The 13,377-nt window shown below is 42.2% G+C and overlaps 1 protein-coding gene and 1 pseudogene across 1 annotated transcript in view; one reads left to right on the top strand and one right to left on the bottom strand.

Annotated features, from left to right (window-relative positions):
- Positions 1 to 13,377, top strand: part of CARS2 (cysteinyl-tRNA synthetase 2, mitochondrial (putative)) — a 164,477-nt gene that overhangs the window by 141,346 nt on the left and 9,754 nt on the right. Inside the window, exon 11 of the mRNA XM_006883793.1 lies at positions 7,015 to 7,153. Within this exon, the coding sequence (XP_006883855.1) occupies positions 7,015 to 7,153 (139 nt within the window). The remainder of the gene's footprint in view (positions 1 to 7,014; positions 7,154 to 13,377) is intronic.
- LOC102852578 lies at positions 4,966 to 6,037 on the bottom strand (annotated as a pseudogene).

Genomic DNA, 13,377 nt, shown 5'->3' with positions numbered 1-13,377 from the left:
AATGCTTCAGTTTCATCAATATTTTTTTTAAGTTTTTAGGTTTCATTTATTTGGGTGGAAATATTTATTTTGCATTCGAACGATACATTTTACACCTCTGGGATTTCAAAGAAGTTTCATCAATTTTTACACGTCCAACTCGGGGACATCAGTGACATGATTTTAGTTGTGCAGTCACTCTCGTCCTCTTTGACCCAAATGTCCACCCCCCCTTTAACATAAACTCACTGCCCCATAAGTTTCCTTTCTAATCATTCACATTGCTCTTGCCAGCTTGCTCCTGTATAGATGGTTCTTAAAAGAACACTGGGCTCAGGGTGCAATTTATTACTATTTGGTGGTAAGACTTCTCGAAATAGTTTTGGTTTAAGTTTTTGAGATTATCTCAAGGCAATAATTAAAAACTTCCTCTAGCCTTCAGAGATTCAGACAGACTAGAATCTATTAGGCTTTAAAATTCTGGTCTGTATTTTCCTTCTTTGCTCAGGATTCTTCTACAGAATCTTTGCTCAGAATAATGTTCAGTAGTAGCTGGGCACCGTCCACTTCTGATCTCACAGCACACCAAATCAGACCTACATCTGTGGAGTTGAGTGTGGTTCATAGCAACCCTCCTTTGGGTCTCCAAAGCCATAAATCTTAATAGACAGAGACTGCCAGTCTTTCTCCCACAGAGCTGCAGCCACCAGAGATGCAAGGCCTTTGGGTTAGCAAAAGGACTGTGCCCCAGGGCTCCTTTATTTTATGGTGTGTTGTTGTTGTTAGATGCTGCCGAGTCAAGTGTGACTCATAGCAACTCTATGAACAACTGATCTGAACACTGGTCTATCCCATGCCATCTTCAACAATCTCTCACACACTCAAGCCCATTGCTGCAGTCACTGTGTCAGTCCACCTGGTTGAAGATATTCCTCTCCTTCTCCATCCTTCCACTGTCCCAAGCACGATGTCCCTCTTCAAGGAATCACCTTTCCTAGCAACATATCCAAAGTGCATGAGATGAAACCTCATCATCCTTGCCTCCAAGTGACTGCACCTTCTCCCAGAAATATCTGTCTGTTCTTTCGACACACCATGGGATCTTCAGCACTCTTTTCCAACACCATGGAGTCCTTCTCTGTCATCCTCAGCTGTTGTCCAGCTTTCAGATGCATAGCAAGTAACTATTTCATGGCTTAGATAGCATTAATTCATGGAGACAATTAGTCTTATGTTTCATTTATTCCTGTCTCTATTCCTGCTCCTGTCTCTCCTCCTTTTCTGTTGCTCCAAAATAGAAATTAATTGTTATATCATCAGGGATGGAGTTTGTAAGCTTCTAAGACCTCAGACACTATAGAGTGAACTAGGGGTAGCAGATTCAATATTAGACCACTTAAGTGGGGTGTCTCATGAAATTATGACTCTACACCTCCAAACCAAGGACTTGAATCCCATGAGTTGGTTATACGGAGTAGCCCAAACAGCTGTTCTTTATTGTAAGTATAGCATTATGTGTTGTTGTTGTTGTAAATATATCTATTACGTAGCATTCCCCAGTTTAACTTTTTACAGGTATACAACTTACTGCTGTCGATTGCCTTAATTCGAAGGGCATCCCTGATGCTATTTCCATCACTGTATCCTAAAACTCAGTCTTCCATAAATAGTAATCTGCTCCCTCATCCCCCATCTCTGGCAAACACTAATAAACTCTGGGCTCTATACATTTGCCTGGTTTTGTCTTTATATTTAAATGAGATAATTCAATATTCTACTTAACTCAGCATGTCTTCAAATTTCATCTATATTGTAGCATATATCAAGATTATTCTCTTTCTGGCTGGGTGGTATTCCTTTGGGTATATCTATCACATTTTGGGTTTTCATTCATCTGTTGATAAACACTTAGGCTTTCCATGTTTTTTATTACCAAAAGTTTGTTTCTACCTTTTGGCTTTTGTGAACAATTTTATTTTGTTCTACTGATGATGTTGAGCATCTTTTCAGGCCCTTTGTCCATTTTTTAAAAATTATTATTTGTCCTTTTGTTGTTAACATATTTGTATTCTAAAAAACACATACTAATGTTATGCAAGGATTAGATATCACTTAAAAGACTTTTTTCTTTAATGGATTGAGATAGATGATGTAAGCATGCAAAAAAGAACAAGGGCAGTGTGGGGATAGCCAAGTCTGGTCTCTATTAACTCCACTAAGGGGAAACTGTCCTCATCAACAACATCCCCAATACACCCTATTCATTATTCATAGGTTCTTACATATCCATGTGGCAAAGTAAATGATTAGGAAAGCCATTTTTAATACTAAACATTGGTGCACAGATCACTTCATTATCTTTATTTCTTTTTATTTCTACATATTCAGATCTTTGATGGAGAAGCACTACTTCCAGAAGGCTTGTAGTGTATATATTCTTGTACAGCATTTCTGAGATAATCTTCAGTTCATGAAGCCTAAATTTCGCTCATTAATTCTTAGTTTTTTGTCTTGTTATGATTCATCTGGACTCTAGCAAACACTGAACTTTAGTTTATGATTTCACATCAGTTCTTACACATAATATCAAAACCACTCTGCCAGTGCTCAGAAAATGATCATCAAATGTTGAGCTTTGGTCTTTATGTTGTTCTGATGTGGGAGCGAGTCAATCTGGTCATCTTTGAATCGTTGGTAGCAATGCCCTCTTCTGGTAGATCACTGTCTTTGGCATGTCTTGTTCTAAAACACTGGAAAAATGTTTATTAATGAAATTCTTATATAGATAAAAGGGACACTTTATACTTACCAGTTAGCCTTAAAATGTTTTGTTTGTTTTCAGCTTGGGGACTAGTGTTTGGAAATTTCTTATTCTGCTTCTAAGCAAGGGCAGGGTTCCAATCTGTTGATTATAGGATTGCTATGAGTCCTAGTCAGTGTCCTGAAAAGAGGTTTTTGGTGGATGAATTACTTTGGTGGATGAATGAATTTATTGAGGTTTTTCCCCATTCCTATAACTCTTGGGATTATAGTAATTTATACCTTAGGATTCTTTGAGGCCATATGTGGCCATTTTACTTTGTTTTCTCTTTAAAACGGAGACTTGGGCCCTAATCCTTAAGGACTCACACTGCTAGCCAAAGACCATTCCTCTCCGATGATTTGACTCTCCCTGAAGCTCCAAGGAAGAAACCTGGGTTATCTCCACCCCTGTGATTTTACAGCGGTGAAAAACTGCTGAATCATCAGCCATGAGTTGGTTCCATCTCAACAGCAGAGAGTTTGAATTTTGAGTTAATAGTGCTGTATCTTTTATAAAATCCTTTCTGAGCAATAATAATGATCACAACTAACATGTATTGAGTGCTGCTCTCGTACTTTAGATCTATTTACTCCATTAATTTCACTAATCGATGGGTTGTTGTTTGCCATTCTCTTAATTCTGAATCATAACAACTCTGTGACAGACCAGAGCTGCCCCACAGGGCTTCCTAAACCGACATCTTGATAGGAGCAGATAGCCAGGTCTTTTCTGTAGGCTAGTGGGTTGGAAATAGCAACTTTTCATTTAGTACCTAAAACATTAGGACACCAGGGCTTTTACTGTCTCGAAGCAGTGTACTGTTACTCATTTTATGCAGTTGGGGAAATGAAGATATAAAAAGATTTAGTGATTTCCTCATGGTCACAATTTAAAAAGGTGAGGCTGAGATTCAAGCTGAGCCTATGTGGATGCAGAGCCCACATTGTCAGTCACTGCCTTTATGCTACACTCTCAAGACTGCCCAGGTCCTACTGCTTGCCCTTCATTTACAAGATGCCTTTTGGTTAAAACTTCTATCCCTAACTGGACTGTGGTAGTAACCACGTTTATATTCCTTCAAAGGATCAACTGAATAACTCTTTTTCTTCCTGATATTCAAGAAATTCTGCTTCTTCTGTCCCTTTCACAATATTCTCTTCAGAATGCCAGAGCTCACTCATCTTCATTCACCTAATGGAACAGACGACCCATGAAAAGCAATTCTCTTCTGGGAAGATGATTACACAAGTGATTGAAGCAGAGAGATTTCGTTATTTCAGAGAATGACACAGGTGATTTTGAAAGACTGCTATCAGAGAGACCTACAGTTTCAGCTCTGAAATCTCAGGATGACCTTAGCTGGCTTATCTATTGCACGGAGCCGGAGCTCAGCTGCTGACCCAGTTGTGTTACTGAGTTGCTGTGGTCTGGTCAGAGAGAAGCGTCAATGGATTTGCTCATCAGCTCACTGCATGGTCCCACTATCCTTCATCACAGCCTCTGGAGGGCTGCTTTCTTCTCCCTCCAGTTGTCTGCCCAGCACTCTTCTCCCAGGAGGCATTGATGGTTTAGTGTTACAGATCTCACCTTCCATGCAGAGGGCCTGGGTTTAAGTCACAGCCAGAACCTTGGTGCAGAGCCACCCCCTCAACTATCCTTGGAGGCCACTTGGCTTCTATGATGCAGAACAGGTTCCGGTATCATATCCAAACTAAGAGAAAGAGGAAGAAAGGCTTGGATCCTGCTTTCAACAATACGCTAGTGAAAACTCTGTGGACCTGAGTGATTTAATCTGCCCTAACCCTGGGATTGGTGCAGGACTGGGCAGCATTTTACTCCTCTGTGCAGGAGGTCGCCATGGGTCAGGCTGAATGATAGCAGCTAAAAACAGTAGTAATCATGATAATCCCTCAGCCCCACTCTCCAGCTGACCAAGGCTTTTCTGTGCTCTCAATTAGGCAGAATCAGGAAGCTCATTTTATTTCATAGAATGTTGTTGCTGTGTACCATCAAGTTGGAACTGACACATCGCTGGCCCTCCAGGGGGTTTTCAGAGGCAGTTAATCGCATGAGAGGAGATTGCCCTTCCTTCTCCTGATGGAGCGGCTGGTGGATCTGAACTGTGTACTTTTGCACTGGCAGTGCACTTCCTTACCACTGAGCCACCAGAGCGGCTTTTTTTTTTAATTGTCAGCTTCAATTTTATTCATCGCTAAAAGGATGATAGTTAAGAGTTCCAGGGATGCCCCATGCACTGGCGTGAAATAACAAGGTTTTCTTCTCGATAGCTTCACTGCCCCACTTTGGTACAGCTGCCAAAAACCATGTGATGGTAAGAATTACCCACCAAACACTGCCAGCCATAGTAAAGAAATAGAGTACCATGAAAAGCATGGTGCAGGCTTTATTATGAGATCCTTGTGTCACTGTGGAAGCTTTATACTGTGCAGGGCTAGAGGCATTGCAGGCTACTCGGTCTTCAAGCAAAAATCCAATGAAGAAAATTAACGATACCATCATGTAGCAGACTGCATAAAATATAATAGGCCTTTCAGGATAGTGGAATCATGTAACATCAATCAAAAAAGTTAAAAAAGTAAACAATGTGGCAGAGAGGCAAATGATTGGAATCAATCCTATGAAATATCGAGCAAATGAAAGTTCTTCTCTCCTAAAGTACATATTTGGACAAGGAGGTGAACAATCACGCACACGTAAAAAAGAATAGCCAAGATCGGGATCGATTTTCAACTCTCGGGGACACCAAAAACCATATTCCCTCTGCACTGCCACTGGGGCTCCTTCTGTGGGCTCTCCAGCTAAATTCAGGCCCACAAGTCGAGGATATGGCTCATCACAATCTGGAAACCTACTACATTCCATGTCTTCAGGCCAAGGAACACCAAACATTTCCATGAGCTTCGAACACTCGCTGTAGGCTCGCTGACACAGCCTACGACAGGGAAGTGTGACACGTCCATATTCCATACAAATAGGAGCATAGAGTGCACAAAGAAACGGCCGGAAATCCCAAGAGCAATCCAGATTCACCATAGGGTGGAAGGGCTCCATTGCTAATGCTGCTGTCTGTTGGTCATAATGATTCAAAAGATTAGGCATGAAGGTAGTATTATAAGGCAAATCTTGGCACATTCTCAATGTAATAGGTTCACAGGAAAACAAACTGTGACCCACTATGTGCTCCATAAATATAGTCAAAGGCCAAAGATAAAAGACAATCCAAGTCATAGCCATTCTTCCAGGATCTGAATGAGATCCAAAAGATGACGCTTCTCAATATCTTTAGATCTTTATGCACCTGCAGGTCTCAACTTGAATGTATTTCTTATACAGCTTACTGTTGAGTTCTTCAAACAGTTAAATACTTCACACATCATCAGAGCTTTGTTAGCTTGGTCTCACAAAGGGCATTTATTTTTGGTTTCACAATGAGGGAAAATGACATCATCTTGCCTCTTCATTTTATTACATTGGGCACATCTGGCCAGCATATCAAGTTGATTAACCACATTCCCAAACAACAGATTCCATCTTAGATCAACAGCTATTTCTTACTTTGATTAAAATACCTCGGACCTCGGAGGCCGGATTCGCTGATGGGTGCAGCGCCAGGCGGGGGCGACCAGCCGTCCCTCAGGTAAATGGAGCAGTCGCGGAGTGCCAGTAGGTGCCTTAGAGCCAGCCCGAGCTTTCGCGAGCGCCGGGGCGTGTGGCCCCGTGAGCACGCGGGCGCCCGCACGCATGACCCAGAGCTTCTTAAGAATAAATATTCTTAAATCTATTTTTCTGTATCATGAAACTCTATTTCTTTTATCACTTCCCTGACATACAACACTGAGATCCTAATTGCAGCCAGCACATTTCATTATGGTGCTTCTGATCTTTCTGTTAACATTGAGGACACAGTCTCACCAGGCTGTTGTCATCTTGTCTTTCAGTGAGAACCCCCCACCTCCAGCCAGCTGGTATTTGGAGTAGTTTTTCCATAGTGGCATAGCAGTTTAATCAGGGCATGGTGTAGTCTCTGGTATGACTTGGGAAATACGGATACAGGAGAGCTTTGGTTTCTGTTGGATTATAGTTTGAAGGCAGGTGACAAACAGCAAGGCCACTCTGGAGAAACACTACAGAAAGTTTTAGTGTAATTGAGTGTACTTATAGAACGTGTTAAATGTCTGCTTAACCTCAAATAACACTCTCTTCTTCCTCAGCCATAGACTATAGCGACAGCACCATGCAGGAAGCCCAGCAGCTCCTCCTTGGGATCACCTCCTTTATTGGGGATGCACGGGCCTATATGAAAGGACAGCTGGTGTGTGCCTCCATCAGGGAAGACAAGCTGTGGAAAAGGTGAGCGGCCCAGCCCAGAGTTCCACTCCTCATGCTCAGACATGAGACTTGCTCTGGTACCACGTGTAGGCAACTTCAAGGGCAGACGTGCTTCCTAGAAACTGAGGCTCTCTTACAAGAAAGTGGTGTAGCAGTGGGCTTTGGAACCAGAGAGCCTTGGCTTTAAATCCTTGCTACTTATTGCTCAGCTTTGTGGCTTGAGGAGGTGAGGAGGGAAGAGCCTCTGCCCTCGTGGAATAGTTGTAAAGGTTATTGTTGATAATGCATAGCTGGACCATGTTTCCTCCATGCTGGATAAAATGGTTTGCTACTTCCTAGTGTTCAATAAGTACTTCTCGGGGGTTTGTTTTGACAAGGACTGTGAACAACAGATGTGAACCTTTCCCTGTCTCACACTACCCTCACCCTCTCTGCCATGCTCAAGCCCAGTGTGACAGTCCATCTTGCTGAAGTCTGTGACAGCCCCACAGCCGTCGAATCCATCCAGACTCATGTGACCCTCCCTGGGACTTCCAAGGCTGTAAGTCTTTATGAGAGGAGATTGCTTATCTTTTTGCCTTAGAGCCGGTGGTGGGTTCAAACCATAGACCTTTTGGTTAGCAGTGCAACATATAACAAACTGTGCCACCAGATCTCCTTAATGATAAACTTGGGGGGTTTTTGTATACTATTGAGTTGGAGTCAGAAACGACCCCTAGCTGACCCTCCTGTGTGATTGGCTGCCTCTGAACACCCCCTGGAGGGCCAGCTATGGGGCAGTTCCAGTTCCAACTCAACCGTACACAACAACAGTTTGACCTTTAAGGAGCCTTGGTGGCATAATGTGTTGTTATCTGTTGCATTGCTAACGAAAGGTCCTTGGTTTTAATCCCAAGGAAGAAAGATGAGTAGTCTCCTCTCAGGAAGACATACAGCCTTGACAATCCAGTGGAGGGTCCCATGAATTCAGGTGGATTCAGTGGCAGTGGAGTGGTAGTGACCTTCATGCAAAAAGGAAGGTTTGCAGGTAACTATACGAGTTTGACCTTCAACGAGATGGATTGACACAGTGACTTCCATTGTGGGTCAGCATGACAGAGACTGTGAGGACAGCACAGAATAGGGCAGTTCCAATCTGTTGTTCATACGGCTGCCTTGACTCGTAGTTGACTCGACAGTACCTAACAACAACAAACATCAGTTGGAACTTTGAATAAACCATGGAATATCCGAATGGGTGGGGAGACACAGATCTCAGTAACTAAAGCCAAGCTTACATCAGGGGACAAACACACTTGGGTTTGTGTACAAAGTTGCTTGGTTGTACTGTGTAGATTCAGAACTATAAAGAAAAATGTAAAAGAAGAGAAGTCACATCTTTGAATTATAAGTGAATTAAAAGTTGAACAACAAATAGAGGGGGAAAAGTAAACTCTTATCATTTAAATCTAGAGATAATGATGTTTCATTTCCATTGCTTCATTGAACGGCTAAACATATTAGACATACTTTTAGATATTTTTCAACTAAAAGTTTGAAAGCTTTGACAATGATATCAAAACAGCTTTCTGACAGAGGATGAGAAAGAAAACTAATTCCTGGAAACAAAAGAAACTGCTATTTGGAAATTATGAAGAAAAATGTGTTTAGCTTATTGATGCTTATTGGGTATTTGCTAATATGCTAGGAACTATGCTTGGAGCAAGAAAAGATGACATGTATTAACATGTCTTCCCCTCTCCCTTGAGGAATTTCTAGAATCCTAAATTCATCTGTGGATCATATGGGAAAGGGTAGGTGTCCAGAGAAGATAGGTGGTAGCTGAATTGTGCATGGTGAAGTGACATTAAAGTAGTGGGTAGCTAGGGGACAAAGGTCAGAGGGCAAGGTGAGCTTCCCTGAGGTCCGAGAATGTCACTGCGGTGTTGCTAGGTCTTGTCTCTGCATCACTTAACAACATTGACATAGCAGAAGGATGGGTGGTGGGAAGGAGGAAGGGAGGTGGGTTAGTGCTCTATTTTTGTTTTAGATGAATGGTAGTGCTGCTCAGCAAGGCAGCAAATACAGGCAAGAAAGATGTGGGTGCAGGGGAAGATGAACAGGGCAAGGTCCAGATTTGTTGTTTAGAGGGTCACTGTGAGTCATGTCAACTCTGTGGCACTCAGCAACAACATGGGATTGAGAGGACGAGGAAGGATCAGGCAGTGTTTCTGTCTAGTTTAGATGGGATGGCTGTGAATTGGAGGTGACCTGATTTCAACAGCATTGGGTTTCTGGTCACAAGGCATCACCCAAGGCAGCACAATCCTACTGTGTGCCCAGTTAGGGGGAAGGGAAGAAATATTCGGATAACCATAACTAACACTTATTCTAGATAGCAACTAGATTTCTGGTGGGAAGTTATTGCTGGGAGCTTACTCTGAGGGGACATTTAGGCCAAAGAAAAAGATTTGGGAATTGTCAGTGATTGAAATCACAGGTGTGCAGGAGAAAATGCACAGAGAAAAAAAGAGCAGAACATGACCCCAGATTATGCCCACATTGTGAAGACCACCAGAAGAAACAAGGGAATGGGAGTGGAGGAGTGGTGGGAGGCCGCAAGAAGAACTTTTCAGGGAGCTGTGGTGAGCTGTGTATTCAGAGGAAGACCAAAAAAGAGAGGAGACAGGTGATCTTAATTAAGGAAGAACAGGTTCATTGCTGTAAGTTATAAATAAAAAGAAGCAAAGCCAGTTGAGCCCTTCACTTGAAGACTACTCTTTGAGGAAGCGTGAAAGCAAAGAAAACAGCACTGTAACTCACAGGCAACAAAAATGAGAAGCTTGTGCTTGCTTATAAGCTGAGAGGAAAGAGACAGCTGAGGGACAAGAAACAGCGTGACTGAAGGGCTGTGGTTCCTGAGTTGGGGTTTAGGCATGAATTAGAGCACAGTCCAGAGCTCCTTATGGGGTGGGACAGGAAAGGCAGGCATTTGTGTGAAGAAGTCAGTGGTGGGAATGGGGGAGGGAAGTTGAGTGTTCCCATCTGTTGGTGACCCTTAGAAGGAAAAGTTTACCACACCCCAGGGTCAGACAGAAAGGAGTAGTTTGAGTCCTGACAAGGCAACTTGGACTCATATGAACCATGGGCCACTGAGCCCTACTGTTTAGACTCCACATGATTGAAAATGTCAGTCCTCTCTGAAGGATTCTTATGTTTTAAGAGTCATTACTAGCGTCCCCTCATAGACATGGAAATTAAATGAGAAAGCACGCACGAAAGTCCTTTAACACAGTCGGGCCCATCAGATGACAGTTTCCTCATTACCCTTACCTTCTGAGGTTCTAGCCCCGAATTATCTTGAGCTCTCAGACGGGTCATTTATGCCCCCTGTTCCTCAGCCCCTCGTGCAAAGGCCGGTGCTTTTCTTTTCTTTCCTATGTTGTTGAGAATATGTATAGCAAAAGACACCAGTGAGCCATTTTGCGTGCATTATTTCAGTGACATTGATACCTTGAGTTATACAACCATTCTCATCCTCCTTTACTGAGTTGCTGCTCCCCATTAACATAAATCCACTGCCCAAGTGGGTTCCTGTCTAATCTTCTGGGTTCCTGTTGTCACTTTGATTCTAGTACGTAGTTCCTTGAAGAGCATAATGTTCAAAGCAGTTATATCTAACTAAGGTAAACTAGCTATTTTTTGTAAGTTAAACCAAATTATTGTTTAGCTTAAAGAAGACTCCAGGGGATATTTTTGGCTTAGGTTTAAAAAGGACAGTAGTTTTGGGGGCTTACCCAGCCCCAAGCTACTCTGTGATGCTTTTGAAACAAGAGCGTGTCATATTTAGTTAATGCTCTGTATGTTTTTGTGTTTTTTAGATTCTTTCAAGTACATTGTCTTAGTTATCTCATGTTGCTGTAACAGAGACACTACAAGTGAATGGCTTTAACAGGAATTTGTTCTCTTATAGCTTCTGTGAGAAGTGCCAGGTTTAAGGGAAGGCCTGCTCTGTGTCAGTGGTAGAGGATAGCCCTTGTTGCCTTCAGCATCTAGAGGCCCAGCATTCCTGCACATCTCCATGTGTCTTAGCGTCCTGGGTGTAAAGGAACTTCCTATCACAGAAGTCTGGGTGCAAAAGAATAACCTCTCCTTCCATCAGTTATTTCTTGTTCATACTGAGATCCCCCTGGCCCAGCTCTTTTCCTCTCCTGTTACCTCTTTTGTGTGATAAAAGGTATTATAGGCCACGTCCTAGGGAAACTTGCCTTACCTGGAATCAGGGCTGTGAAGACATTAAGGGGTGCTGCATTCCACCCTTAATTTTTTTTCTCCCCCTTAATTCTTTTAGTATTATTTAGCTTATCAAATCATGGGGCATTATGATACAGTCTCCACAAGATATTATTACATAACAAGTATTTAGAGGGGACACAATTCAATCTATGACATCCATCATCTCAGAAACTCCCTAGTGTCTTCTCACACAGGCAATGACTGGGCACTTGGCCCAAGGTTGGAAATCTAGTGATGATTAAGGGCCAAGATCCAGGAGGAGTCCTGCCCAGGACTCTTCACCTACCTGAGGGAGTGTGCTGCCCATCACTCATTGATGAGTGATGGAAACATGACGCCATCATTTCTTCCACCATAGTCTTTACTTGATACCACTTTTGCATAATGCATGTGAGTCAAGTTTATGGCATCAATTTTATACCAGCTCCACTTAATCACTCATTTCTGATTTTTATGCAAAAGCATTTGACTGTGTGGAGCATAACAAACCATGTTAACATTGAGAAGAATGGGAATCCCAGAACACTTAAGTGTGCTCATATGAAACCTGTACCTCGACCAAGAAATGGTTGTCCAGATGAAGCAAGGGAACACTGCATAATTTAAAATCAGGAAGGGTGTGTTTCAGAGAGGTATTCTTTTTCCATCTCTGTTCAGACTGTATGCTGAGCATTCCAGAAGCTATTTAAGAACAACATGGCATCAGGATCGGAGGAAGATTTGTAAACAACCTGCATTATGCAGATGACATGACCTTACTTGCTGAAATTGAGGACTTGAAATGATTAGTGCAAATATAAAAATATAGCCTTCAATATGGATTGCATATCTACATCAAGAAGACAAAAATATTCACCATTGGACCAATTAAGGAGCATCATAATAGATTGAGAAACATTGAAACTGTCAATTATTTAATCTTATTTGTATCCATAGTCAACACCCTTAGTATTAGTAGTCAGGAGACGTATTGCATTGGGCAAGTCTGCTGTCAAGGTCCTCTCCAAAATTCTGAAGAGCAATGTTGTCAGTCTGAAGACCAAGGTGCACCTGATTCAGGCCATGGTCTGTTCAGTCACTTGCTATGCATCTGAGAGCAGGAAAGAAGAAAAATTGATACCTTTGAACTGTGATATTGGAGAAGAGTATTGAACATCCCATGGACAGGCAAAAGAACAAGCAGACATGTATTGGGAAAAGTGCAGCCAGAGTGCTGTTTGGAAGCTTGGATGGTGAAACTTCATCTCATACATACTTTAGGCATGTTTCTAGGAGAGGCTGTTTCCAAGCATGAAAGGGAATCATGCTTGGAACGGTGGAGGTCAGTGAAAGACAAGAAGATTCTCAGCGAGCGGGATTGATACAGTGACTGCAGGAATGGACTACAGTGTGTCAGAGATGATGAGGATGGTGCAGGATAGGACAGGGTTCAGGTCTACTGTTCACAGGGTAGCTGTGAATCTTACTCCACGGGATGGAACCTAACAACTAATTGTTAAAACCTTATGAAAATGTCCACTTGTGTATTGTGTCTTTAAACCCACGTCTTATGGGTTGCTTCCTTTCTAGAATTTTTAATTTGAGTACTATGACAATTTTTAGTTGATCTTACATAGTTAAAATTTCGTGGTGAACTAGCTTCAAATTCCAGAGCACAGCTTTGGGAAAGAAGAAAGGGCAAAACTTTGACAAATCTTTGTGAATGTGACCTTAAAAAGTCTCCAGTGTTAAAAAACCACTAAGTCTTCTTGGAAAAAGGTTTTGCTCCTGTTGCATTGGCATGGTTCTTTGAGACTGGTGAACTGATACTTTCAATGTCGAGTGTCCGTGATTGATGGCATGCGGATTGGTTTTGCTTCGTACTAAAATTTCCTTGTCGCTACAACCAGGAGAAGATAACATAGATGAATGGGACCTTCTAAGACTCAAATCCCTATGCACATCCAAAAACTTCTCTAGTAGGGTAAAAA

The sequence above is a fragment of the Elephantulus edwardii genome, unplaced genomic scaffold (assembly GCF_000299155.1).
Source record: "Elephantulus edwardii isolate Elephantulus edwardi_28Jun2011 unplaced genomic scaffold, EleEdw1.0 scaffold00030, whole genome shotgun sequence".
Lineage (NCBI taxonomy): Eukaryota > Metazoa > Chordata > Mammalia > Macroscelidea > Macroscelididae > Elephantulus > Elephantulus edwardii.
Note: the sequence above shows the minus strand (reverse complement) of the source record. Positions and strands in the feature narration are given on the sequence as shown.